Here is a 25,273-nt window from a genome sequence, read left to right as displayed (position 1 = left end):
GGATCATCAAGTCCAACTCTTAAGTGAATAGTCCACACAGGGGTTGAAGCACCAAATGTGGTGTTTTTAGCCCCAGGCTCTGACCAGCTGAGCTACTCTCAGGGTCTCTTCACTAAAACTGGCTTTTCTTCCTTTTTATTTCCCTGGAAATGCTGCCATTTCCTTATCCTCTTTTGGGTGTTACAGACACTGCAAAGGGAGAGTTTGTGTGGGGGATCTTGAGTTGTATCCAAGTGTCTCTAACAAGTGTTTCTAGCAGCTGTGTTCTCAGTTCATTGATTTTTGCCGATGTGACAGTAAAAATAAAAGTAACTGTACGAGGGAGTGAAAAAGGGTGAACACAAAGATCACAAACCTCCCAGTGTCTGAAACCAAGCCAGTCCTCGCTGTGAGAGTGGGAAGAGTCCTCTCTCTGCAGATGTGTTTTGTGAGCAGCAGGTCATGCAGACATCAGAGACTAGGAAATAATGACTTTGTGTCAGAGCATGGCATGGGCTCTTGTGCTTCCATTACTTCTGTTCCCACTCAGAGTACTCATTGTACCATACTTCCAACATGATAAACATACCTGGAATGAAAATGTCTGGCTGTATCCTCATGGAGAAGCTCCTAATTATAGGAGGGGTGCTGAGGCTATGATGATAGTGCTGCAGGAATGTAAAATGGTGCTTTCCAAAAGTCTCCTCAAGAACCCTCAATTCTGCCTTGTCTTGCATCTGTTCACCTCAGCATTTTGAGGTCAAGTTGTTCCCATGATGGGCATGTTTTCAGAGGGCATCTTGACTTTTGCAATGCTCTGGATAGATCTGCCTCACCACTCTCACTCTAATAGCTGAATATTTGGAGCTGCAAAGGCAAGTTATTAGTAGCATCTCTCCATGGTTCTATTTGTGACCGTATTGCATAGCCTGTACGTAGTAGGTGGATGTTGGGAAAGGAAGATGCAGTTGTGAGAAACATCTGAGTGAAGTAATACTTCTGGAGGGAGTTGGACTGTCTTTTTCACAGACATTTCAGCTGCACATTGTGAGAGTGAAAAGCTCTCAGTGAAGAGTTTTTATCACCCTTGCACAGCAGCACCCTGGCCTTCCCTGGCCCTCCATCACAGGCTGCTCACCTTGGGTTTGTGTGCCTCAGTTCAGAGAAAAGGGGTAAAATAAATAAGAGTGCAATGTTGGCCTGCAGAGCCAAGACTGGAGAGACAGGAGATGAGCTGGACCCAGCTCAGCACTTGGAGTAGGGAGTGGATTTGCAGGGCTGGAGCTGCAGAGGTCGAGCACCCTGCAAACACAGCTTGCACAAACAGCACAGCATCAGCAAGGTTCCCCTTTGCATCAGCCAAGATGTTGGGTCAATATTTTCTTTGCCAGCTTCAGTGCAGATTATTGCTAAATTCAAGCCATTAAGAATGAAAGTCTGCAATCCACATGTAATTTTAAAAATTGCTTAAAAATAAGATTATAATTAGTGCAGCAGGAGGCAGGGTTTTTTTTTTAAAAAAAAAATTGCACCATGAAAACTAATGGAACCTTGATGCAGTATTCAAAGTGCCTGGGCCTGTTTTTAGTTATGCTGGTATTCTCTGAAAAAGGCTCATAAAAATTTATATTATTTTGGAGCTTTAATTAGCTAAGTATGTAAACTAAAATAAATAAGAGTTTTGGAGACATCCAGAGGGGAAGACAAGACAATATAAATGTTCATTCTAATCCTTATTTAGATGAAGAGTAATTATTTCCTTTGATGTTAAATCACCTTTTCTTTTTCTCACTCCATCCATGAATTTTCTCTCTGCTAACAGAACCTTGGGATTTTATTCCCAACACTTTGGCCGTGTCATTCTGCTTTATTAAACTGGCAGTTTGTTTGAACACTTCAGTTACTCATTAAATTTTACATTTTCTCTAGCTGTATTAATCACTGCTTTTTATGAACTGGGAATGTAAATGATCCCTTTGCCATCTACGCCGTGGGATAATTTGCCTTTGTAAGAGGCTCCTCAGCATTTCATGCAGTTTTCCTAAGTCTTGTAATAAGTGGGTTTTTCTCCCTTCACTGTAAGATTTACTTTGGATCCTGCTTTTTACTAATGTTTTGCACAAAGCAATTCCCCCCAAAAGTCAGATTTTCATAAAACTAACAGTCCTGTTTACGTGCTGCTCTGGCATTAAACTGTGCATATGCAAATGGAAAAATGCAAATGTGGGAATGTGTTAAAGGAGCCACTCTGTGGCTGGGGGAGAGAAATCGCTTCTTGGAAAAATCCCCAAGCCTTCCAAGCGAGCACACACAGATGAAAACTGGCTTAAATCCCTTGGGAAAATTTAGCTTGCAGAGATCAATAATGTGGGAACGTGGCACAAAGAGCCTGGTCACAGAGATTAATTCCATCGCTGATAACCCGGCTGGGCTGTGGCACAGGGATGGCAGTGAGGGATGTGGAGAAGGCAGGGAAATGTCTCTGTCTCTCTCTTGGTGTTTTACACTTGGCTGTTCCCAGCACATTTCCAGAAACGTGGAAGCTCCAGGAGAAACGGCCTGGTTGTCTCAAGAGCTGGGGAAGGGAATCCAGTGCTCTGGGTGGGGTGGAAGGGTTGGGATCACACGGGAATCTCATTCCTTGCTACAGCTCAGGAGGATGAGGAAACAATCAGAACATCCTGAGCTGGGAGGGACCCCCAGGATCCCCCAGCCCAGCCCTGGCCCTGCCCAGACCCCCCAACAGCCCCACCCTGGGCATCCCTGGCAGCGCTGTCCAAACGCTCCTGGAGCTCTGGCAGCCTCGGGGCCGTGCCCATTCCCTGGGGAGCCTGGGCAGTGCCCATTTGGTCCCATCCACACTCCAGTAAAACTCTGGGATTAATTTCCTGTCCCTGTAACTCTGGCTGTAGGGAGTCTGGCGATTAAAAGATGGACATTTAGTTTAGGAAATGTTTTCCATGTGCACAAGTGCCCCAGAGTTGCTCCAAGACTGCTGTAATATCAGTTTGTCCAGTTTTATCTGCAAAGATTCGATCTACATTTGAGAAATGCCAAACCTGGAAGAACTGAGCAGCTTCCCCATGGAGCAGCAGGCTTCCCTTGGCAAGTGGCTGTGATGTAGAAAACACCGATGGTTTTAGGTCTGAGACACTCAGGTGTCCCCTGATCTCCCTGGGATAGTTCAGGTTTGCAGTTTCCAGGAGCTGTGCAACAAAGGCTCCTCAGACTTTAAGGACAAAATCCACTGACTGGGGGTCCTGGGACCTTCTGAACCAGAGGATAATTTGATTTCATGGCTTAGAAGGGTCAGGGAGGAGAGGAATGACCAGACTGCTCATGATAGAGTAAAAGAGGGGAGAAACTTGAAGTGCCAAAGGATTGAGCTGTCTCAGGACCAATTGGTTTTCTCTTGCTGGATGCTGAGGCAGGGACTGCAGAGCTCTCTGCACCCACCAGGCTCTGTGTGTGTGAGTCAAATGGATCAAAACACACTTAGTCTGCTGCGTCTTTCAGCAACATCTTTCATGCAAATTGTGGCTTTTTTTCCAATAAATTACCCTTAATTTGAATCAATAAAAAAATCTGCCTTTCCATTACTGTGTGATGACTCTCTCTGGCTCCCTAGTGAATTCAACAAATCTGTTTCATGTTCAAGCCTCCAAATTATTTTGATGAGAAATAAGGCAAAGCAGTATAAACTAAGTTTTCTGCATGACTTTTCAGGACCAGGTGTCTGCACTCTAATTCACCACATTTTGATGCCATCCTCCTTGTGTTTTAGATGTGGGAGCTGAAGCTGAGTCTCATTCAAATTTGTGTTCTTGTTATTGCTATTCAGAGCCTGAATACTTGTTGGTGAAAGACTCTAATACTCCAATAAGTCCAGGAGCAGCTGCTAAGACTATTTAGATTATACTTTGTACCAAGCTCAAATTGTCAATAATGGAACTTTTCCCTTCTTATGATATTTCCTGATATTTTTTTTTCTCAGGGTGAGTTTAGGCAGAAACCACCTGAATTATTTTACCTTTCAGGTATGGGTAAGCATAATATTTCTACACTTTTTATTTTTATTGCCATCTTCAACTGACTTACCAGATCTGGAAAACTCATTTCAAGGGTCTGTAAAACCCTGAAATCAGCCTAGAAGAACATGGTGCAAAATACTTTATTCACAGCTTTGATATGTCCAATAACAAGCAATTATTTTTATGTTCTTTGAGGCTGAACCACTTTGAGGCTGAAATCATGAATCACTTGAGACAATCAGAAAGTAAAGGCTTGCACTGATCAAGGGCTTTTATTGCTGAAATTACAACTGGAGCTTGACCACAAATAGACATCCCTTTTCTAGTGGTGGCATTTAGATTTTTGAAGTCTGTATTGTGAGTCCTACAGGAATTGGTATATCCTCTACCCATTTTGATTTGTGGAAACTCCTGGACTACTTTCCTTCCCCTGGAATATTTCTTATGAAGAAAACCACTGTACAGCAAATTTAACTATCCTGGGTAGCTTGTTTTTCAGTCATCTTTAAAATAGTCTGCAGTGTGTCAGACAGCCAGAAGAAAAAATTAAAGAAACTTTGTTAGGATTTGAGAAGTGTGATCTGGGTGGATGGGGGAGAATGTGCCATCAGGATGATTTGCTGCATGAATCACCGTGACTAAGTGTCCTTTACGTATTTGCCTGGGGTTGTAAAAGTCTGGAGTCAGAGCCTGAGGGGGTTCCTGCCTTTTCCTCCCCCAGCCCTGCTGCAGTCATCCTGCGGTGGAGGAAGCACAGCCCAGGGTCACGGTGACTGGGTATATGGGACAGTGTGGGAGAGAAAGAAATGCCATAAGGAGGGAGAAATACCCACCATTTCTTGTTCTGTGCTCCTCTAATTGTGCTTTATAATTGAAGCCTAATGAAGTATGCTTTGGAAAGTGCCTGAGCCATTCAGGCTGAGTTTCATTTTGCAGTTCCCAGCATGGGAAGCCCAAGTCTGCATCTGCAGAATTAACCTTGGTCACCTCCTGTTGCCCTGAGAATTAAACCTTCTGATCTTGTTTTCATGGTTTCTAGCCACTTTTCCAGGAAAGTAACTATAAGCATAGATGTTTATACATTCCATTAAAGAAATGCCTTTTGATGGACGTTTCTCACAAGCAGAGTGGTTGGGAAGGTGATAACCTGACTATCCAATCCCTGGTCACTGTCAAGAATCTATAAATACTGGAACCACGGAATAAAGCTCTCTCTTTTTCCTGTCACACATTGAGCTGTGTCTGTGTGAATCACTTGGTGACCAACAATGACAACCTCCTCACCAGGACACGTTAAAATCTCGGGGTTCCTCTGGCTGCCCATCGAGGCAGCTCCCTGCACGGACCCTGGCCCAGCAGAGGTGGTGGCACTGTGCCTTTCCTTGGGGTGACAGTGGCACCGAGGAGCCACACTGCTTTCTTCCCCTTCCACCCTCTGCAGACACCCCAAATTGTCTCCAAAAAGCTGAGGGACGTTCTTTATGGAGGCTTTTCTCCTTATTTATAAAGCAGAGGTGGAGCTAGTCAGACTCATCTGATTTTACATCTCAGTAGCAAAAGGGAAGAAGCAGTAGAGCGAGATCATCCTAAAAGGGGAGTTGGAAAAATAAATGGGATTATTTTAAAGTTTGTCCTTTGAGACTCTGGGCTATGATGACTTTTAATGCCACCTAAAAATTCCAAATTATCTTTGGAGCATCACAAGGGTGAAGAGTGCTCAGAACATTGCTGTTAATGCAGGGAACAAAAAAAAGGAGGTTAAACCAATCTAATGGATTATCCAATAAACACAATGAATGGCTGACAATTTTCCTACAGATGAAGTAATAGGAAAATCCAATAGACTGTTAAAAAAGGAAACAGAGAGGTATCTTTTTTCTCTCCTGTTTGGAACTCGAGGGCAGGCAAGTGTAATGAAGTACAGCAAGTGCATTATGCCAAGAGTTTTGCAAAACATTTTTAAAGTGTGATTGAAATGTTTTTGTGTGGATTAGAAGTTGATTACAGCACCATAAAACCAGAATTGGAGTTGAGAGGTATCTAAGGATCTTAACAGTTCACTTTTCATTCGCGAGGTCTCCACACTGTGCCTTCAGAAAACAAAATAACACAGCTGAAATAAACCTTACAATGTAAAATGGACCATAATGCACATAATACAGTTATTTTTGTGCTAGTCAGTGTTTGAGTGAATGCCCATGTTTTCTCAAATTGAGTAAAATACAAAAATCAATGGCACATGGGGAGAAAGGTCTGGGGTTGGCTTTGGTTTGTTCTTGTGTGAGCAAAGTGAATCAGCCTCTGCTCTGAGTGCTGTGTGAGGTTTGCTGATATGGTTCCTGGGGCTGCCCATTTGGACACCCATCCCACCCTGTGGACCAGCAGTTTTGTTTGAAGACAGCTGGATTTTACGAAATGAAGAGATATTTGTACAGAACAGCACACAAAGAGCTGGGTCATGGTATATTTTTCTCCCTCCAGCTTCTTTTTCAGTGGGCAAGAGGTTTGTAAGCACTGGATTTTTAAATCTTATCCTTTGAACAAGCCTGTCTGGCCAGTCCTTTCCTGTGTCTTGTGCCCAGGTCAGATGCCCCAGTGATCCTGGAGCACTCTGATGAGTTGGGGAGGAGCATTGCCCCAATTTCTGACTCTGGAATACATTCTCTGCACTTGCTGTGTGTTTTTCCCCTCTACAAAGAGTATTTAGTTGTTCAATTAGCTCACTGGGAGCTAATGGATAGCTCAGAGACACCTTTATGTGGGAAGTCACTTAAAAAAAAAAAAAATTGACAGGTTTTGGTAAGAATTTTTTAACTTGCTTTATAAACTGTGGATTTTACAGCCTCTGGCTTCTGGGAAAATGTAGTGCAGGTAAATAAAGAATAAAACTTGCTGCAGCAAACCTGATTTGAGACGACCTCTTCAACAATAATAAAGGGATTTTATTCACGTGGTACCTAATGTGCTATACCCCATGTATTTACTACAAAGCAGTTGTGTCCTGAGGAAAAAAGGATGTTGTTTTCCCAAGGTGATGGAGGATTTCCAGATGTCTTCTGCCTTTGGATTATCCCCAGGACATTAGAAAATCAGGTCCAGGATTAATTCAAGAGGGAAGCAGCAGCAGTGAGTTTATTTAGCAGAAGCTGCAAACAGTCAGTGCACAAATGAAAAGCCTCTGGATGTGAGCACTGGAAGTCTTTTAAAGGCTCTGTAATGTCAGGAGAAGGATTTGTTCTTTCTGATGATGTGTCAGAGGGGAAAGCAAAATGTCAGTGTCAAGCCATGTGCACCTGAGAGAGGGAGGGAGCAGAAATTTTCCAGCAAGGGTGGGAAGAAGGAGGGTGTTGTGAGAGTTCAGGAACTTAGAGAGTTAAATGGCTTTTTTGAATGAAAATATGGAATGAATCCTTTAAGTTTTCACTGATGCAACATGTAGAGATGTAGAAGGAAAATGTTCAGATAAGATTTTTGGGATTGGAGCAGCTGGTTGTTTGCCCCTCAGGCTCAGCTTTTTGCTCAGAGATGGGTTTTGGGGAGCTCTACCTCCCCTCTCCCTTTCCCCAGATCCATCCCATGGCTGGGCCTGGATCCTTCCCTTTTTTCCCACTGTCACAGCAAGGTGGGGCCAGCAGAGAACTCTGCAAAGCCCAGCTCCATCACAGGCTGAGCAACATTCATCAGAACTTCAGCCTTGTCTACCTTTGCAGAGCTGCTCAGGAAAACCTTTCCCATCTTGCTGTAAATACACAAGACAGCTTCTTAAGCACCAAATTCCAAGTGAATATTTTGCATATAAACATTTATTTTCTTCACTGTTATCTAGCTTAGAGCTGACCATTTTTCTGCTAGAATGTTGCAGAAGCAACTTGGCTTTTTTTTTTTTTTTTTCCTGCTGGCTGAAGCAGTTCAGGTGGATTTATTTGCTATTACTTAGAGCACTGTAACAAAGTTTTTACATTGGCTTCAGGAGAAATTTCTTGCTCTCTTATTTATGGCAGGTGTGTATGAATGGGGGGGCTGGTTTGGCTTCCATTCTGTTTTGCAGAGCTGATTTAGACTTGCAGCAGTTTTCAAAATCTTTGCAAGTGGCCAAACTATTTTTTGGCAATTATGCTAGACAGGAAGGGTGAAGGTATTAATTTAAAATTTTGGAAAATGGGTTGGAAAATTGCACAGCCTATTTTTACCCTACACCTACTCCATCCAGGTTTTTGTTTTTTTTCTTTCTTTTTTTGCTTTCTGGTGAAAAAAACATTCCAAAGTTTGGAAAACTTGATGGTGTAGCTTGAGAGGCAACTGTAAAAAGTGCAGTCAGAGTCATTGTTTTAACACACAATGTCACAAAATGATTGTAGCTGCTCTTGTGATGCTTTGTCTTTCTGGCATGGCAAACTCAGAGTGCAAAGAGCATGGTGAGGTACAGGCAAATTATTTTGTGATAAGCAAAGTATAAGTAATAATAAATCTTACTAATTATTCATGTAAACTTTGGGTTGGAGATGCTTTCAGTTCTGCTCTAAGTCTGAAATTTTTAGGATAGAGGCCAAAAGGAAGGACAAAGAAATTAACATAGAAAAGTAAATTTTGTTTTAATAGGTGTCAGAACTGATTTACAAGTGAGTTCTCATCCTTAGTGCTCTGCCATTCTTTCCTTGAAGAAGAATTTTTAATTTTTTTTTGTGTGAGTGATCACAGGTTGACCTTGGGATAAGAACAGAGCTCTGGGTTTGATTCACTTATCCTCTGCTTTTGAGATGAGAATGCAGAGATGCACTTCAGATCCCCTTGGCAGGAAAGGAGGTTAAATGTGTGTTTGAGGGGTTTGCTGGGCTCAGAATATTGGCTTAGTGCTTCCAGCTGGTGTTCCTGTGCTCCTCCTGTCCTTCAACCCTTGCAGATGTATCCAGGTGTGCAGTCAGGCTTCTTACAGTTCTTGTGGCTTAAGGATATTAAGATTTTTGTAAGGCTTCCCACGCGGTTTGGGATTTGTGACTTGAGCACTCTGTGCTGCTTTTGCTGCTGTGTTAATCACCTTCAGTCTGTGACAGGGCCAGTGATGTTCATAGAATCCCAGAATGGTTTGGGTTGGAAAGGACCCTAAAGCCCCCTCCAGGGGTCAGCCTGGAGGAGAAAAGGCTCTGAGGAGACCTTAGAGCACTTGCCATTACCTAAAGGGCTGCAAGAGAGTTAGAGAGGCTTTGTGAAGGCATGGAGAGATAGAAAAGGGGAAAATGGTTTTAAACTGAAAGAGGGAAGAAATTTAGATTAGATATTAGGAAGAAATTCTTTACTAAGAAGGTGGTGCAGCACTGCAGTTGGTTACTGGGAGAAGCTGTGGCTGTCCCTGGATCCCTGGCAGTGCCCAAGGCCAGGTTGGACAGGGCTTGGAGCAGCCTGGGACAGTGGAAGGTGTCTCTGACATGACAGGGGTGGGACTGGATTAACTTCATGTCCCTTCCAACTCAAACCATTCTGTGATTCTTTGAACTGAGTCTCATTACACCATTACATTCCCTACTTTTAACAGTAGAGGGATCATGCTTCTCTCCTATCCCCTTCAAGAAAGCAAGCAGCTCTGATAATATATGTGGAAAAGAAGGGATTCCTTATGTTCTTCATGCCTTATCTTTCACACCCAAGTGAGACTTGTGCTGGAATGTGAAGATGGAGGTGAGCTAGACAAAATATTAGCATGCTTTGATGCAAAACACAGATCTGAGTCCTCCACCTCTGACACTCTCAACTTTGAACTTGAAATCAAATATAGAGCCCACATTCTGGGCCCTGGTTGTTTGTGATTTACACTCTGCTTGGTACCAGCCTCAGAAATGGAAGTGATAAGTGCTACCAGACATACATGCTGTAAACAGGGATGGGGACTGTGCCAGTCCCCATGTGGCTGGGAACCTGGAGTGGAATCTCTGTAGCTACTTAAAATGATACAAAACCACAATTATATTTCACCTTTGGAAAGCAAATGGTCTTTAATTGTCTGCTGAAACTGCAGTTTGCTAAGATTAAATGTAGGATTGATGCCTGAAAGTAAGGATTTCTGCAGAAAAAGCAATATAACCAGAGTCTGGGCTTTGTCCCATAGAGCTGTACCTGCTTCTTGCTCTTGGGTTCAGCGGGCAGTGACTCTGTAATTCACTCCTTAAAACACCAGTAGTGGTGGTTTACTGTGGAAGTGTGCTAAACCTTCCTGTTTACCACAGGTTTAGTGTGGAAGTGTGCTAAACCTTCCTGTTTACCACAGGTTTAGTGTGGAAGTGTGCTAAACCTTCTTGTTTACCACAGGTTTATTGTGGAAGTGTGCTAAACCTTCCTGTTCACCACAGGTTTATTGTGGAAGTGTGCTAAACCTCCCTGTTTACCACAGGTTTAGTGTGGAAGTGTGCTAAACCTTCCTGTTCACCACAGGTTTACTGTGGAAGTGTGCTAAACCTTCCTGTTCACCACAGGTTTATTGTGGAAGTGTGCTAAACCTTCCTGTTTACCACAGGTTTATTGTGGAAGTGTGGAAAACCTTCCTGTTTACCACAGGTTTAGTGTGGAAGTGTGGAAAACCTTCCTGTTTACCACAGGTTTAGTGTGGAAGTGTGCTAAACCTTCCTGTTTACCACAGGTTTAGTGTGGAAGTGTGCTAAACCTCCCTGTTTACCACAGCTTTATTATGGAAGTGTGCTAAACCTCCCTGTTTACCACAGGTTTAGTGTGGAAGTGTGGAAAACCTCCCTGTTCACCACAGGTTTAGTGTGGAAGTGTGGAAAACCTCCCTGTTTACCACAGGTTTATTGTGGAAGTGACCCCAAGCACGGGGCTGTGGGGAGAAAAGAGCTGATTTTCATTCTCCTGTGAGCTTCAGGGGGAGGATTGCCAGGTTTGGATTCAGAAATGCTAATTGTCCTTACCCAGCTTGAGCCCTGGTGCTCAGAGCTGTCACTGCAGGGCAGGGGACAATTAACCCTTCATGGCTCAGCCTGCTGAGCAGTGACTGGGGAGGAGCCACTGGTGATGCTGGGATGATCTGTGTGAGAAATAAAATAATTTTAAAAGCATCTTATGGATCTTGTTGTCAAAAGGAAGCAGGAAGGGATGGGCATGGTTGGGAATGGCTGTTTCATGTTGTTCTTTGCAATGAAATCTGAAGCTGTTTTTGGTGTATCTTATGAACCATATAAACTCAGGTTCAGAAAGATGTGCTTTGGAAACTCAGTTCTGACTACATGAGAATAAATCCATAAGTGAAGTGGCAAGAGCTATGGAGAAGCCTTATGAAATTTCTGGAAGGTCAGAATGATGGGGAGTGAGATGTTCAGCAGAACATGTTCACTTTGTACAAAAAGTGAATTCAAAATAAAACATTTCCAGCAGACACCCTGAGCTACAGCTGGTTTTCTTCCATGACAAAAATCTGTTCTAGTGGAAGGTGCCCCTGCCCATGGCAATGGATTTGGAACAAGATGATGTTTAAGGTCCCTTCCAAGCCAAACCATTCTGTGATAAAAGTTCTTTTCATGGTTAACTCACATTGCACATGGCATCTTAACACCTGGCTGGAGGAACACTGCTTCCCCGAGGCAGCAGCCAGGGAAATGAATGGTTATGTTTGTATAACTTTGAGTTCAAGGATATTTCTGTCAGACTTGAATGCATCGCTTGATTTGTGTTTATTTTTGGGATACGGGGGAAAATGAAGTTTTCCTGTAGGCTTTATTAGAGCATGGAGTGGAATATGTAAGGCAAGATTTAAAACTAAATAGCCTATTGTTTCCTGAGGTGTTTTCAATCATGAAGCCTTGCAGTTGGTTTCCCCTCCCCTCCATCTGCAGAGCTGAACCCTGTGAAACACATCCAGCTCTCTGCTGATACCTGACTCCCTTATCTCTGCCCTCTTATGAATTGCAGAATGTTTTCCAGCCCTGGAAAATCACACTTTGCCTGTGACAAAATTCTTCCCCATCTATTTATGTAGTCTCCTGCCAACACTGCTATGAGTTTGAAGCAAGTGGTGTGGCAAAGCACAGGGGAAAGTTCCTGGTGTCTGCAGGTGCTGGGCAGGAGCTCGGCCTGGCACTGCTCTGCTCATCTTGGGTGTGATGCACTGGAGCTGGGCTCCTGGCAGCTGAACACTGAGCCTTTCTAAAGCTGCTCTGAGGAGGATTTAACCACCACTAAGTCAGGCTTGTTGGCAGCTGAGTCTGCCTGGGTGTCACCTGTGTAAATGGAAGTGACTCCAGCTCCAGAGAGGATTATGCAATTGGGACCAAAGTTGTTTTCAAAATGAGAATTATGGAACTCCAGGATGGTTTGGGTTGGGAGGGACCTTAAATCTTATCTTGTTCTACCCCCTGTCATGGGCAGGGGCATCTTCCTCTATCCCAGGGTGCTCCAAGCCCCATCCAACTTTGGATTTATCCACATCCAGGGGTGGCGTGTCCACGAGCTCTCTGTGCAACCTGTGCCAGTGCCTCTCCACCCTTACAGTGAAGGATTTCTTGACAATATCAGATCTAAATAATTCCCCCTTGTCCTATCACTACATGCCCTTGTGAAGAGTCCCTCTCCAGAAGTCTCTACTTTAAAAAAAAAGGCAGGAATTAAAGCTGAGACTGGTTTACAGCTTTAATTTTCTGGGATGCCTGCAGCTTTGTTGTTTCAATAGGTTTGGTCCCAGGCTTTTCCATCAGCTGAGCAGGGCACTCAGCAATGGGACAGGTGGGACCTGGTGGCAGGACACAGTGCCCCGGGGCAGGGGGAGCTGGACCCAGCCCTGGTGTGGGAAGGGACTCCAGACAATGGGATTTTCTGGTCGGGTGGACATTCTTCCTCCTCCTCTCCTGCTTGCTGACATCTGTGACAGGCACTGGGATCTTTATTCCCAGTGCAGCCCAGCTCCCCGTGCCCTGTGTGCAGCACACTATGATAAGAACCCAGGGATAAAAAAGGTCTTGATGCCAGGTCTTGCTTCACAAGGCAGGAGTGAGTTCAAAAAGCAGCAAGAAGTCAGGAAAAGCTGCCTTTTCTTCTGGCTCAGTAAAGGGACAGACAGCAGAGGGTGTCCCTGCAGACCTCGCTCCTGACCTTGGCACGCTCATGCACGGAGTGGCTGTGTCATCTGCCTTGTCCTCCCTCCTCTCCTGTCCAGAGCAGAGATTGTTTTAGTCTTGAGGCATTGCTGAGTGAAAAAGGGGAGAAAAAAACCCTATTTTATATATAGAGACAGCTACTGCAGCCACCTCTGAGCTCCAAATCATCCCCAGATGGGAGGGGTTGCAGGAGGGGTGTGGAGAGGCAGAATGGGCTCTTTTATAAAGACAGGCACATAAAACATCGGTGGGAATGTAGTGGAATAATGCAATGGATTTATAGGCTTCAAATGCCTTCCCCAAACTGCTATGCAGGCTGTCACTAAAATGGAAAATGGATATAAGGTTGTATAATGTACCCACAAAGTAGTGTGTGATTTAACAGCAGTACTTACCATTTGCATTGAAACAGGCTGCAATTGCTAAAATCAGAGGGGAAGCTTAAAGTCCTAATGTTTGATGGTGGATAGGGCTGTAGAGAGCAAAATTCTGCTCACTGGGGTTGATTAATTCTATATGGCAAAAGATGTAAGATAAAGTGGTCTGCATACCAGGATCAATTGCTGGGGGAAGAAAATATGAGCATATTTATTTTCTTTTTCCCTTGACTGGCAAGATCTCAGTCCTGAGACATTGGAGTGTTCTGCCCTCAGTTTTAAGGTTATGAACACACAAAATCCTGACAAGTCTGTTATTCATCAGGCTGAAATCTTACTGATATGTACCAAATGTCTGGGCAGGCTAAATGGATCCATCAGCTGTGATTTGAGCAGAATATTCTGCCTTGTTAATTTATTTATTTAAGGGGATTAAAAAGAGTCTGAACAGCCATCCTGGGTTCCCTGAGGATTTCAGTAGTGCGGGGCAAGAAGGGCCATTACAGTGGAGTGATGAGATCTTAATCACAATGTGTTCTTGAATCAAGCTTAGGGGCTCCTAATAGGTTCTTCCAAAGGAACTTCTAAACCCAAAGTTAATTCATCACTTCTCTTGATGATCTATTTCCCTGTTTAATTACCACATTTTTAACAATAGGTACTTTTTTTTTTTTCTTTAGGGATTCTTTTACGCTAATTTTCATCTCCTGCTGGCATTTCTATTTTAGAAAGCACAGGACAAAGCACTTTCTTCCTCCACCGTGCAAAGGAGGAGTAAAATTCCCCAGACTTGCACACTTGCTTGTTTCAAAACTGGAGTTTTGAAAAATCCAAGTGGGTTATTTTTGTTATTTTTCAAATTATGTATTTTGTCTCTTGCACTGGGAAATAAACTTGTGCTTCCTAGTTTAGTTAATACCTCTGCTATCGTCTCTTCCTTCCCCATGAAAGTTTCATGTCCTTGTAAGAGAAGTTCTGCAGATGATGACAGTTAGCAAAGTGTTCACATCTCCCCAGAAAATTGTGTTAAATTGGGCTCTGTGAAGGAGAGAAGAGCTGTGCTTATGCTCTCAATATTACATCTACATCTCTGGGGTTGTTAGCATAGCTCAGTGATTTCAAGGAGTTAATATTCCAAGCTTTAAAGTGGATAAAAAACAGAGGGAAAGATGGAATAAGAGTGGGTGCCCCTGGTTAATGGGGATTAGAGAGCACTGGAATTGGTTGCTTAAATAACAGCCAGGAGTGAACTTGCTCACCAGCCTGCTCCTTTATGTGATCTTTCCTTGTTTTATTCTCCAATCTATCACAGCAATTATACATCACTGAACACCTGGACATTAAACCCATAAAGCCTTTTTTGACAGTTTTCAGTAGACTTGAACTTGTACTGTCTGTCTGTTTTATGTTTTACAAAGGATTTGGACTCATGCAGCCAAATTTTGCACAATTGACTGGGGATTTCAGCATCTGAGCCCCTCCTGGGTACATCCCCCTTGTCCAGCTGGGAGAACCCCAGGCTCAGCATTCTGCCCCTCTTGTGCTGGTGGGAAAATTGCTGTTCTTTATTCTTGTTCCTTCACCATTTGGCTTTTTTTTTTATTATTTTTTCAAATTTACTGTTTTTATTACTTCAGTATAAGAAGCATTTAATTAACTCAGTGAAGGAGGTTCCAAGGAGATTTAGGATTTATTAATGTGTATTTCTTTCCCTGATTTTGCTGGGTTTAGATCCATAGCAGTGATGGCCACTAAAATTTTCCCTGGGACCATCAAGTTCCCCTGGAGATGATGTGCCAACTCTCCATTCCCTATGGAAACCCTGGACAGACATTCCAGTTTGCAGAGCAAAGAAAACTTTCCACTTAGGACAGTGCCTGGTCTACAGGGAGATCTGGAAGGTGGTTGAAAACCAGAGTTTCAGTCTTGTGAGAAATTTCCTCATCTTTGTATTTGCATTTATTCTGCATCCGAATGCAAATAAATATTTTCAATATTTCCAATCAGAATTAAATTTTAAAATATGCTTTTGGATATTTTTTCTGTTTGTTTTCTGTCTATGCTTTTAGAACTTTTAAATTAATAATGTTTTTGTTTCTTTGGTTTTTTTTTGAGAATACAGAAGTATTAGATGGCTCAGCTTGTCTTTAAAATAGATTATTTAAAAATCATTTATAACACCTGCTTTTGAGCAATTGTGTCATCTCATTTTTTTAGATTAGAATCTCTTGTTTGTTTTGTAATGAAATGCTTTGACACTTGGAACAGGAAATTAAGATAAATATTCAGCATACAAACCACAAAGACAGGTGTTTTTTCCAGCATCCTTCTTGTTCCAGAGAAATGCCATATTTCTTCTGCAGACACGTTTCCGTGCTTTTATAAATTACTCCAGAGCTGGAAATTTCCACAGTTTCTTGAAAATTTTTTGCTCTCTGATTCCCTGCAATTTCTCCTGCTTCAGAAAATTGAGTTTGAATCAGTTGACAAGACTGGAAACTTCTTTGGCTCCTTCCCTTTCCCCGGCTCTGACTGAGCGCAGGTCACACGCGGGTGGACGTACGTGTGGTACAGGGATGTGGGCACACACAGCCCCTGTGTGTGGCACCTCAGAGTTTCTCCAGGGGGATCCTGCAGAGCTGGATTGTGAGCAGGGTGGCAGAGCAGGAGGTGCCAGCCCAGCCCCAGGATGTGCTGCTGGCAGGGACAGCTGTGGCTGCAGCTGGAGCCGCAGCTGCTGTGGCTGTGCCTGCAGGTCCAGGGGGGATCGAGGCTGAGACAGTGCTCTCAGCTGCTGATCCACACTCAGGGCAGCACTCACAGCTAAGGAACAGCAGGTAGCTCACTTGCAAGAGAAAAATGACTGGTTGTTTGTTTTGTTTTCCTGAGCTGGAAGAGCTTGCCTCCATTTCCATGCAGACAGTTCTGTTTCCAGGGCTGCTTCCTCTGGCTCACCTGGGGTTTGGCTGCTTAACCAGCAGCACTCAGCACTTCCAGAAACCCACAGACTTCTCAGCCACACAAATGTTTGTGCAGGGCAGTGTAGAAGCCCTGGTTTCATAAATGGCAGCCTGGAGACCTGGAGAACATCAGGTCCTCGTGGTGGGGAGGAGAGCTCTCCCAGAGGTGGGCACTCAGCCCCGGGGCTCTCCTGGCAGTGTCTGTGTGCACTTTCCTGCCCACTCCAGCCCTCAGAGCCCTCCTGGAGGGATGCACAGAAGAGCTCAGCCCGGATGAGAGCAAGAGTTGCCTGCTGTATCTGCACCATTTGCATTTATCAGCTCCTGCTGCTGGATCACCCTGGATCTTGCACAGCTTTGCACTGTTGTGTTTTTGTTCTCTGTGCTGCACCCAGGTACTGTCAATGTGTTAAAATCAAATGTTCTGTTTTGGGGACAAGGATGGCTTCCTCTGAATGCCCTCACACCACGTGGTTTAACAGGGACCTTATCCACTGGGCAGAGACTGCTGCAGACAATGTAAACTCATATTTGGCTGTGCCACAAATCCAGAGTTTCTATATCCTGGAAAAGTCTTGGAAATCCTGAAGTCTGATTTGAGTGAGCAGTTGCTCTGAACATTGACCCACACTACGATATCAAATTGGGGACATTCTCCCAAGTGCTGTTTCCTCCTTCCCTGCTTCTTGTGAGCTGACCCACGTTGTTTTAAGGTCCCTTGTACTCATTCTCTGCTATAGTCAACAGAAAAATAAAGACTGGGTTTGTTTGTTTCTTTAAATCAGTGAGTTGATTTTTTTTCTTAAGGTGTTTTTTTTCTTCTTGAAAGCTTTTCTAGCTCTTTTTGCCTTAAGGGGATAATTTTTTTGACTTTTTTTTTTTTTAATAAGGAAAAAGAACTGTTTCTGTAATGATTTTAGAACTGCTGAAGGTAGCTGAATACATTTATTTATATGGATGGAGATTGAGGACAAGTTCATCTTGCACTTGTATTCATAATCTTCAGTATAATGTGTTTGAAAATAAATACCACTGATTTTGCATAGGCCCCTGCCTGACCTGGGCATTCTGTGAATGTTCTGTTCAGTGCCCCAGGTGCAGGAAATTCCCTTTCTTTTTTGCCAATTCCTGTTTTGCTGATTTCCCTTTGTAGTTTTATAGAATTTCTATTTCTCTAGCTCCTGATGTGCCAACAGAGCATACAAGATTGCACTGGCTCATTCCTACATAACATTAAATTAAATGCATTTTTCTTTCTGGATTTTAGCTATGGCACGGACAGGGTCATGTTTCTTGATTTAAGAATTTGTTTCTCAATTTATTGCCATTAGTCTTCTTACAAATTCCCCTGCCTTGAAGTGCCTTGATGCAATAAGAACTCTCACAATACTGTCCCATGCCATGCTGGTCCTTGACTCTCTGAGGGAAAAACAGTGGGTGTAGAGATTTTCCTCCTGCTTTTAATTTTTTGTTTGTTTTAAGAACCATTATGCTCAGATGTCTCTCTTTCTCAGGTGTCTGGCATGTAATAAAAATTTAAACCCAGGTTGTAATTCCTGGAAAAAAAATTAGTTGGTTTTCAATAAAACCACCTGCATGCTGTCTAATTATAATTCCTTCAAGATTTCTGCTTCTGTACTTTCCTGTTGCTGTGTAATCCATGCCCCTTCTCTGTTACACTGCCTTATCTTGGATGTCAGCTCTGTCTAAATTGTTCTTCTCTGTTCAAATAACAGGATTCGTATGCTCTCCCCCTTCTCTGGTGTCACTAACATCAGTCTCGGTCTCTTATTTATCCTGTTATTATTAAAGCCTCCCTTTTTAAACACTGGATATTTATTTTTTCCCAAAATGCAACATTTTCCTCCTGTCATAAAGCAAGCACTTCAAGATTTTCAAAGGCTCTTTCAGAAAGGCTGGGAATTAGATTCTTGTGGAGACCTTAATAAAAAAAGACCTCATGTATTAACACACATTGATTTATTCATGGTGTTTCATTACAAATAAGTGAGGATCCCATAATATCAAAAAAGGTTAGGAGAGCAGCAGAGCACGGTACATTATATTGACAGCTCTGTTGAAATTGAGCTGCCTTGGGATTGAATTTGGAGCTCAGGCAAGGAATTGGCTGGTAAATAAGTCATGAGTTTCCCTTGAAGTGTCTGTATATCAGAGGGTTGCCACGGGTGAGTGTGCTGAGCTCCAGAGGCTTCAAGGTGTGCTGGCACCAGCTCCAGGTGTACTCAGGACATCCCTCCAGGTCTGGAGCCCTCCTGGCTTAACCCAAGCCCTGCACCACGTGTAAATCTGCACTCTGAGGCTCAGAATGAGGCAAAAAAAGGACAGCAGAAGCTGGTTTCCACAGAGAGAAGGGCTTTGGCCTAAAGACGTGATGGTGTTTATTTCATTTAAACATATCATTTCATTTCAGCGTATTCTCTGTAGCACAGGAAAGGACTTCCAAAGCTTTTGTTGCCAGAAAAAGGTAGCATTGTTTTCAGCTGCCTTTTGAGGAGATGAGTTGCCCAAAGGAAACGTATCCATGTTTGCACTGAGGGTTTTCATAAGCTGTGGGGGCTTGCAGGGGCGATTCTCACGAAAATCCTGCCGGTCGTGCTGTGTGCTCTGGTTTGACTGCAGAAGTTCTGAGCTTGGGAACAATAAGCAATTCTTTGCATCTTTTGTTGGAAGTCAGCACATGCTGAGGCCTTAGCAGAGAGAGGAAATTAGTTTTTCCCTAAGTAAAGCCTTGGAAAAATTGTCATGTTGGTTTGACAGCGCCCAAATACAAAACCGCTCACGGGAGATACGGAAATAATCCTGGAATAATTCCTGTCCTTGTGTTTGCAGTTTGAGAGGTGTCAAAGCAGGGGAGCAGAGAATTGCCAGGTGCAGGAGGCCCCTCATCACCTTCCTGTCCTTGTCCTTCATTTGCAGATCACCTACAAGGCCGTTGGGTCCCTGGATCCCAGTGCCGACCTCTCCAGCCAAAGAGGAAAAGTCTTCAAGCTCCGGAATGAAACCCATCACCTTTTTGTGGGATTGTACCCTGGCACCACCTATTCATTCACCATCAAAGCCAGCACAGTCAAGGGCTTTGGGCCACCCATCACCACCCGGATTGCAACTAAGATTTCAGGTACTGCTTTGGAGAAGAAGAAAAAAAAAGACAATGTCTAGGGCTTTGTGCTTTAGACTCCAAGTTGATGCATAAAATTATAAAAAATATTAAGCTTAATATCTCTCCAAGTTTCATAGGGCAGAGTTTTGAAACAGCCACAGACCTTTGTTTATTTGGGTTACAGATACAGGGTTAATTTGTGTCTGTCCTAAATATCCCTGGATATCTGTGGAGCATTTTAAATGAGAACCTTCATTAGTTCCACAAATGAACTACCCTTATAGTAATTATTGTTAGCATTATCTGCCTGGCTGGGGAAGCTCCTTCCATAATGTGGTTTTTATTTTCAGTATGTACCAAAATGGATGTAATGAAGTAATGGAATTAATAGTGCAAAGAGACTAAAAATAAGGAAGGAAAGCTGTTTTTCTTGGGGTTTTTTTATGAGTAAGAGCAGAGGGAGGGCTTGAGGCAGACAAGAATATGAGAGACACTAAAATAAGGAGGCAATGGCAAGGAGAAGGTGTAAAAAAAAAAAAAAAGAAGGGGAAACAGGCCAGTAATCAAAAAAATTTTAAAAAAAGGGATGGTAGTGGTGCTATTGGGCAGATATATGTGGATTTTAACCTTTAGTTGATAGCACTAAAATAGGTTCTCTAACAGAGAGAAAAGCTGTCATTTTTTGGACTATTTTAACTGTTTTTTCAGCAAAGTCAAAATACACATCTGGAACATTCAGGACACTGGTAATGCTTGAAATTATGGCTGGTTATTGTAGAAAAGATTGCACTAGAGTATAGATTTTTCCACTGCCCTATTTCAAAATCAGTTAATAATAGCAAGTTGCGAGCAGTAAGTGACAGGGCAAATTTTAAGGAAGCAAAGCACATCTCCTCCCTCTGCTTGGGGTTTGAACCCTTCACATTTAGCACTAAAGCCCTGAACCACTTGAAGTAAAAGCCTTTAAGTGTCCAAACAGCTCTGTGGGCTATTGGGGGTTCTGCAGCCCTGCTGGGAAGGGACAGCACAGCGTGCACTGCATTCCCTTGTGACCAGAGAAATAAAAAAACACAGAAATGGTCTTGGGGCCTTTTCCCTTCTGATTCAGTTTCTTTGCATTTTGTCATCCCATGAGTGCTCCAGCTGCGTCAGCAGCCTGCATAAGTGCCAACTAAATACACACTGAGCTTGGGTTATTGACCTTTTTACCCCCCATCTTCCAAACATCTGACTCTCAATGGGTGGCTACAAACTCCATGCAAGCATTAGGCTATCTCATTGCACGGTCAAGTTTTTGATACATTTTCCAAATAATTTGAAAATTACCGTTAAACTTGCTCTAAGAGCCAGCCTCAAGGTTATTGGGGAGCAGGAGGATTTTTTCATTGGCAGAATGTCCTTGTCAGGCTGTATTTATGTTTCCTCATGGAAAGACAGCTGTGCTGTAGCAATGTGGGAGTGTATTTGTTTCCATGGGTGCCCCAAGCTGTGCTGTAGCGCTGTCCCCTCGGGCCAGAGCAGGGGCTCTGCAATTCCTGCTGTGCCTTTGAGGCCAGCAGCGTGAGGAAGGGGATTTTCCTCCTCTCCTCTGCCCTCATGGGACCTCGCCTGGAGCTCTGCATCCAGCTCTGGGGTCCTCAGCACAGGAAGGACCTGGAGCTGCTGGAGCAAGTTCAGAGGAGGCCACAGAGATGCTCCAGGGGCTGGAGCCCCTCTGGAGTCAGACTGGGAGAGCTGGGGGTGCTCACCTGGAGGAGAGAGGACCTGGGGAGACCTCAGAGCCCCAGCCAGGGCCTAAAGGGGCTCCAGGAGAGCTGGAGAGGGTCTGGGGTCAAGGACCTGGTGTGACAGGACAAGGAGAATGGTTTTAACCTGACAGAGGGCAGCATTAGGTTGGATATTAGGAAGAAATTCTTCCCTGTGAGGGTGGGCAGGCCCTGGCACAGGTTCTCAGAGCAGCTGTGGCTGCCTCTGGATCCCTGGGAGTGTCCAAGGCCAGGTTGGACAGGGCTTGGAGCAACCTGGGACAGAGGAAGGTGTCCCTGCCATGGCAGGGGGTGGAATGTGATGGGCTTTAAGATCCCTTCCAACCTAACCCATCCTGTGATCTCCAGCACCTGCAGTGATCTCTGGTGTGGGTGATCACTGGGGATGTGTCTCCTTTCAAGGAGTCACTGCTTCCCCTTGAAGAAGAGCACCTTATTCCAGAGAAATCCTTCTTAAGCAGTTGACATTCACTGTGAACGTACTCCCAGTTTATTGACAGGGAAGCCAGCAGCTGAGCTGATAATAGCATCCCCCATTCTTGACAGTTTTCAGGCATTTAGATAAAAATCCTGATTGTAAACAGGATTACAGTGGAAGTCACTATGAGAGGATTAAATTTGGGATCCCCCACAATGCAGCTTGTCCTTGTGAGCTACAGATGAACCATTTGTGTGAATTCTTCTGTTTGCTTTGTACTTTTAAGTTATTTCAGCAAAAGCTGCATCTTTGGAACAAATTTGGTGCTGCTTTGACCTCGTGATCTCTTCAGGTCTTCAGCAGTAAAACTTGTCCCAAACAGATGTCTGCTCCTGGGGAATGAAGAAGTAATAAGTGAAATATATTTCCTAAGGAAAGCTGTCCTACTTTCATGGAATGGTCCTAAGAGAAGATAACAAAGCAGAAGGAGAAACTAGAGTTTGGCTGAGTGGGTTTTTATTCAGTGGGTTTCTGTATTGCTTGGGGGAACACATCAGAGATGGGGCTGCCATGGCTGGACAGTGCCCGAGGGTGGCACTGGGATCTCTGCAGCTGCCTGCTGAGTCAGCAGCACTTTGGGGTAAAATGTCCTGGGTTTGGGTGCAAAAATAACCTGGCTAATTTGTGCTCCTCTCTTTTCATCTTTTGTGTTTCCTAGCATACCCTCCAGCTAATCAAGGGGACACAGCTTAAGTCTGTGCATTAAAATCCCTTATGATGTGAGGGCTAATCCACTGACCAGAACAGGGCAAAAGATTCAGGATTCAGGGGTGCTTTTCTCAGCTCTGCCACTGATTCACTCCTGCTAATAGTCTGGGTTTTTTGGTAATGTCTATTCCCTCACCTTTAACACTGAAGGAATGATCCCATCTCAAGGACTTACTAAGTCTTAAAAATTCAAGACAGGATTTTCAAAGCCAGCTTGAAGATTGTCCTACTCCCATTTAATTGGAATGGGTAAAGAGTGTACAAATATTTAAGCAGTTTTGATCATCCTGGTCAAAACACTAGGAATGATTTTGTTATTTCATTTGAGAAATATTAATTTGTTGTTAATTCGTGATGCTGCCATCAGTACCAAAGGCTGGTGCATGATGAGTGTGTTGTTTTGTTTGCTGCAGCTCCGTCCATGCCGGAGTACGACACAGACTCTCCCCTCAACGAGACTGACACCACCATCACGGTCATGCTGAAGCCTGCTCAGTCCCGGGGAGCACCTGTCAGGTGGGTCTTGTGCCTTTTCTTTTCACATTTCCCTCCTCTCCTTCCTCCCCAGGCTTCCCACACTCCTCTCTCATTCTCCTGTGATAATGGAGCTGCGGAAAGCAAGCTCTGACTGAAAGGCCAACTCAGCTGTTGATTCTGCCTTTCACAGTCTCTTTTCATGAACGCTTCAGCCTCCTTGCCTCCCGCTGTTAACCTCCAGGAAGGATTGCTGCTGGCACTGTCGGGGTTATTACCCTCTCAGCATCGCTTCAGATGCCTTTGCAGTGCTGGAGCACAGCGGGATGTGGAGCTGGAGACTCAGCATCCCCACACGAGGGTGGAGGAGGCTCCAGGCCTCCATCCTGCCCTCTCTTCCGTGATGAACAAGGCCTGCCCTGGCTTTAATGCTTTTGTGGAGGTATTTGCTCAGTTTCTGGGTTTAACACACCTCTCACATTTGTCATGCAGCCGTGCTGCTGGGCTGGCTGTGCTGTAAAGCAGAAACAGTCCAGCAAAAAGGAATTTTGATTTAGTGGGGCTTTGCTAGCATTGACAAGCAGATCCTGCTGCAGAGCAGAGGATTTACAGAATCACAGAACCGTTAAGGTTGGAAAAGACCTCCAAGACCATTGAGTCCAACCTTTTACCACTCACCACCTTATCACCCAGCCCAGAGCACTGAGTGCCATCTGCAGTCATGTCTTGCACACCTCCAGGGATGGGGACTCCACCACCTCCCTGGGCACCCCCTTCCAATGCCTGACCACCCTTTCTGGGAAGAAATTCCTCCTGTTGTCCAAACTGAGCCTCCCCTGGCACAGCTTGAGGCTGTTTCTCCTTGTCCTGTCCCTGTTCCCTGGGAGCAGAGCCCAACCCTCACCTGGCTGCCCCCTCCTGTCAGGACATGGAGTGGGAGAAGGTGTCCCCTGAGCCTCCTGTTCTCCAGGTTAAACAACTCCAGCTGCTCCTCCCATGACTGAGTCTCCAGCCCCTTCCCCAGCTCCATTCCCTTCTCTGGACACCCTCCAGCCCCTCCATGTCTTTCCTGCAGTGAGGGGCCCAGAGCTGGACACAGGACTCAAGGTGTGACCTCAGCAGTGCTGTGCCATCCCTTCCCTGGTCATTCAGGAGCAGGGAGCTGCCCAGGCACCCATGGAATAGAGTGGGCACCTTGCAGGGAACCTCTCTGCAGCTGGGCTGCTCTGAGTGCTGATGTGGGACACCCACCTGCAGCTTGCTCCCTGACTTGGAGCTCTGTACTCAGCACTCTCTTCCATCTCAGTGAATTTGTGTTCAGGTGACCAAATTCCCTTCTGAGCCCACACTGCCTGAGCAATGTTGGCAGTGGCAGGAGTGCCAGCTGCTCCTTCATCCTGCCACTCATCCTGCCAGGCTGGCAGCAGCAATTGGAATCTCTTCTAAAAACAGTGGCCTTGCAGAGGGGCCCAGCAGGTATTCATTACTTCCCTGTGGGATCTTCAAGCTTTTACCTCCAGTTTTCAGAGGAGACTCTTGAAGTTTTTCCCATGGGTGTTATTTTGAAAACACCATAGTTCCTCCTTTCATAACTCTTGGGTTTCTGTATCCCACTGACAGGTTCTTAATCCTTTTGAAGGATGCTCACAGAGTATTCAGGAGCAAATTGCTCCAGATGCAAACTACTGGATTTAATTAAATATCCTATATCAGCTGGTGGTCCCCCAACTGTGTTGTGGCTTGGCCCCAGATTGCACTGACAAGCTCAAACAAACAAACCAAAAAATCTGTTCTTTAAGCAGCATCCCTTCTCTGGTTTTTCTGAGTAATGTATTTCAGAGTTTGCCTTTCAATCTCTGGTACTCCATATGAGCAAATTTAGGAGGCTATTTTCTGAGTCCTTTAGGGATGTTTTTCTGCTGGAAAAGAGCAGTAAAATCACACAGCTTTGTTTTGTTTTATTTCTTTATATGGGGGAACATTCCTGTATCTCGTTTTACCACCTGCTGTCTTAGCAGTGTTGCTATTTTGTCTTTTTATTGAAAAGTCCTGTGATTTTTCTCAAAGTCGATTTACTGCACTTTAACTGCATTCAGTGAATAATGCCTTTTCCAGCAAATGCATCTGTACATAAAATTGGTAGAGATTTTTTATAAATTTTCACTCTGATTTCTTTAATTGCATCGTAGCCTATTACACACGTTTGCAGAGAGTGCAATATTTACATGCCACATCTAAATGATAAAATTATTTCCTATAATGAGTCCATTTCATTGACTTACAGATG

At 44.1% G+C, this 25,273-nt stretch overlaps 1 protein-coding gene across 12 annotated transcripts in view; it reads left to right on the top strand.

Annotated features, from left to right (window-relative positions):
- PTPRT (protein tyrosine phosphatase receptor type T) overlaps positions 1–25,273 on the top strand; it is a 432,610-nt gene that overhangs the window by 302,189 nt on the left and 105,148 nt on the right. For all 12 annotated transcript variants that reach the window (XM_086852378.1, XM_086852376.1, XM_086852367.1 and 9 more), the window contains exons 10-11: positions 19,377–19,578; positions 22,926–23,028. In XM_086852378.1, the coding sequence (XP_086708504.1) occupies positions 19,377–19,578; positions 22,926–23,028 (305 nt within the window). The remainder of the gene's footprint in view (positions 1–19,376; positions 19,579–22,925; positions 23,029–25,273) is intronic.

This window comes from Cyanistes caeruleus, chromosome 16 (genome assembly GCF_971803275.1).
Source record: "Cyanistes caeruleus chromosome 16, bCyaCae1.hap1.1, whole genome shotgun sequence".
Lineage (NCBI taxonomy): Eukaryota > Metazoa > Chordata > Aves > Passeriformes > Paridae > Cyanistes > Cyanistes caeruleus.
The sequence above is the reverse complement of the archived record's forward strand: the minus strand, read 5'-3'. Positions and strand labels throughout refer to the sequence as shown.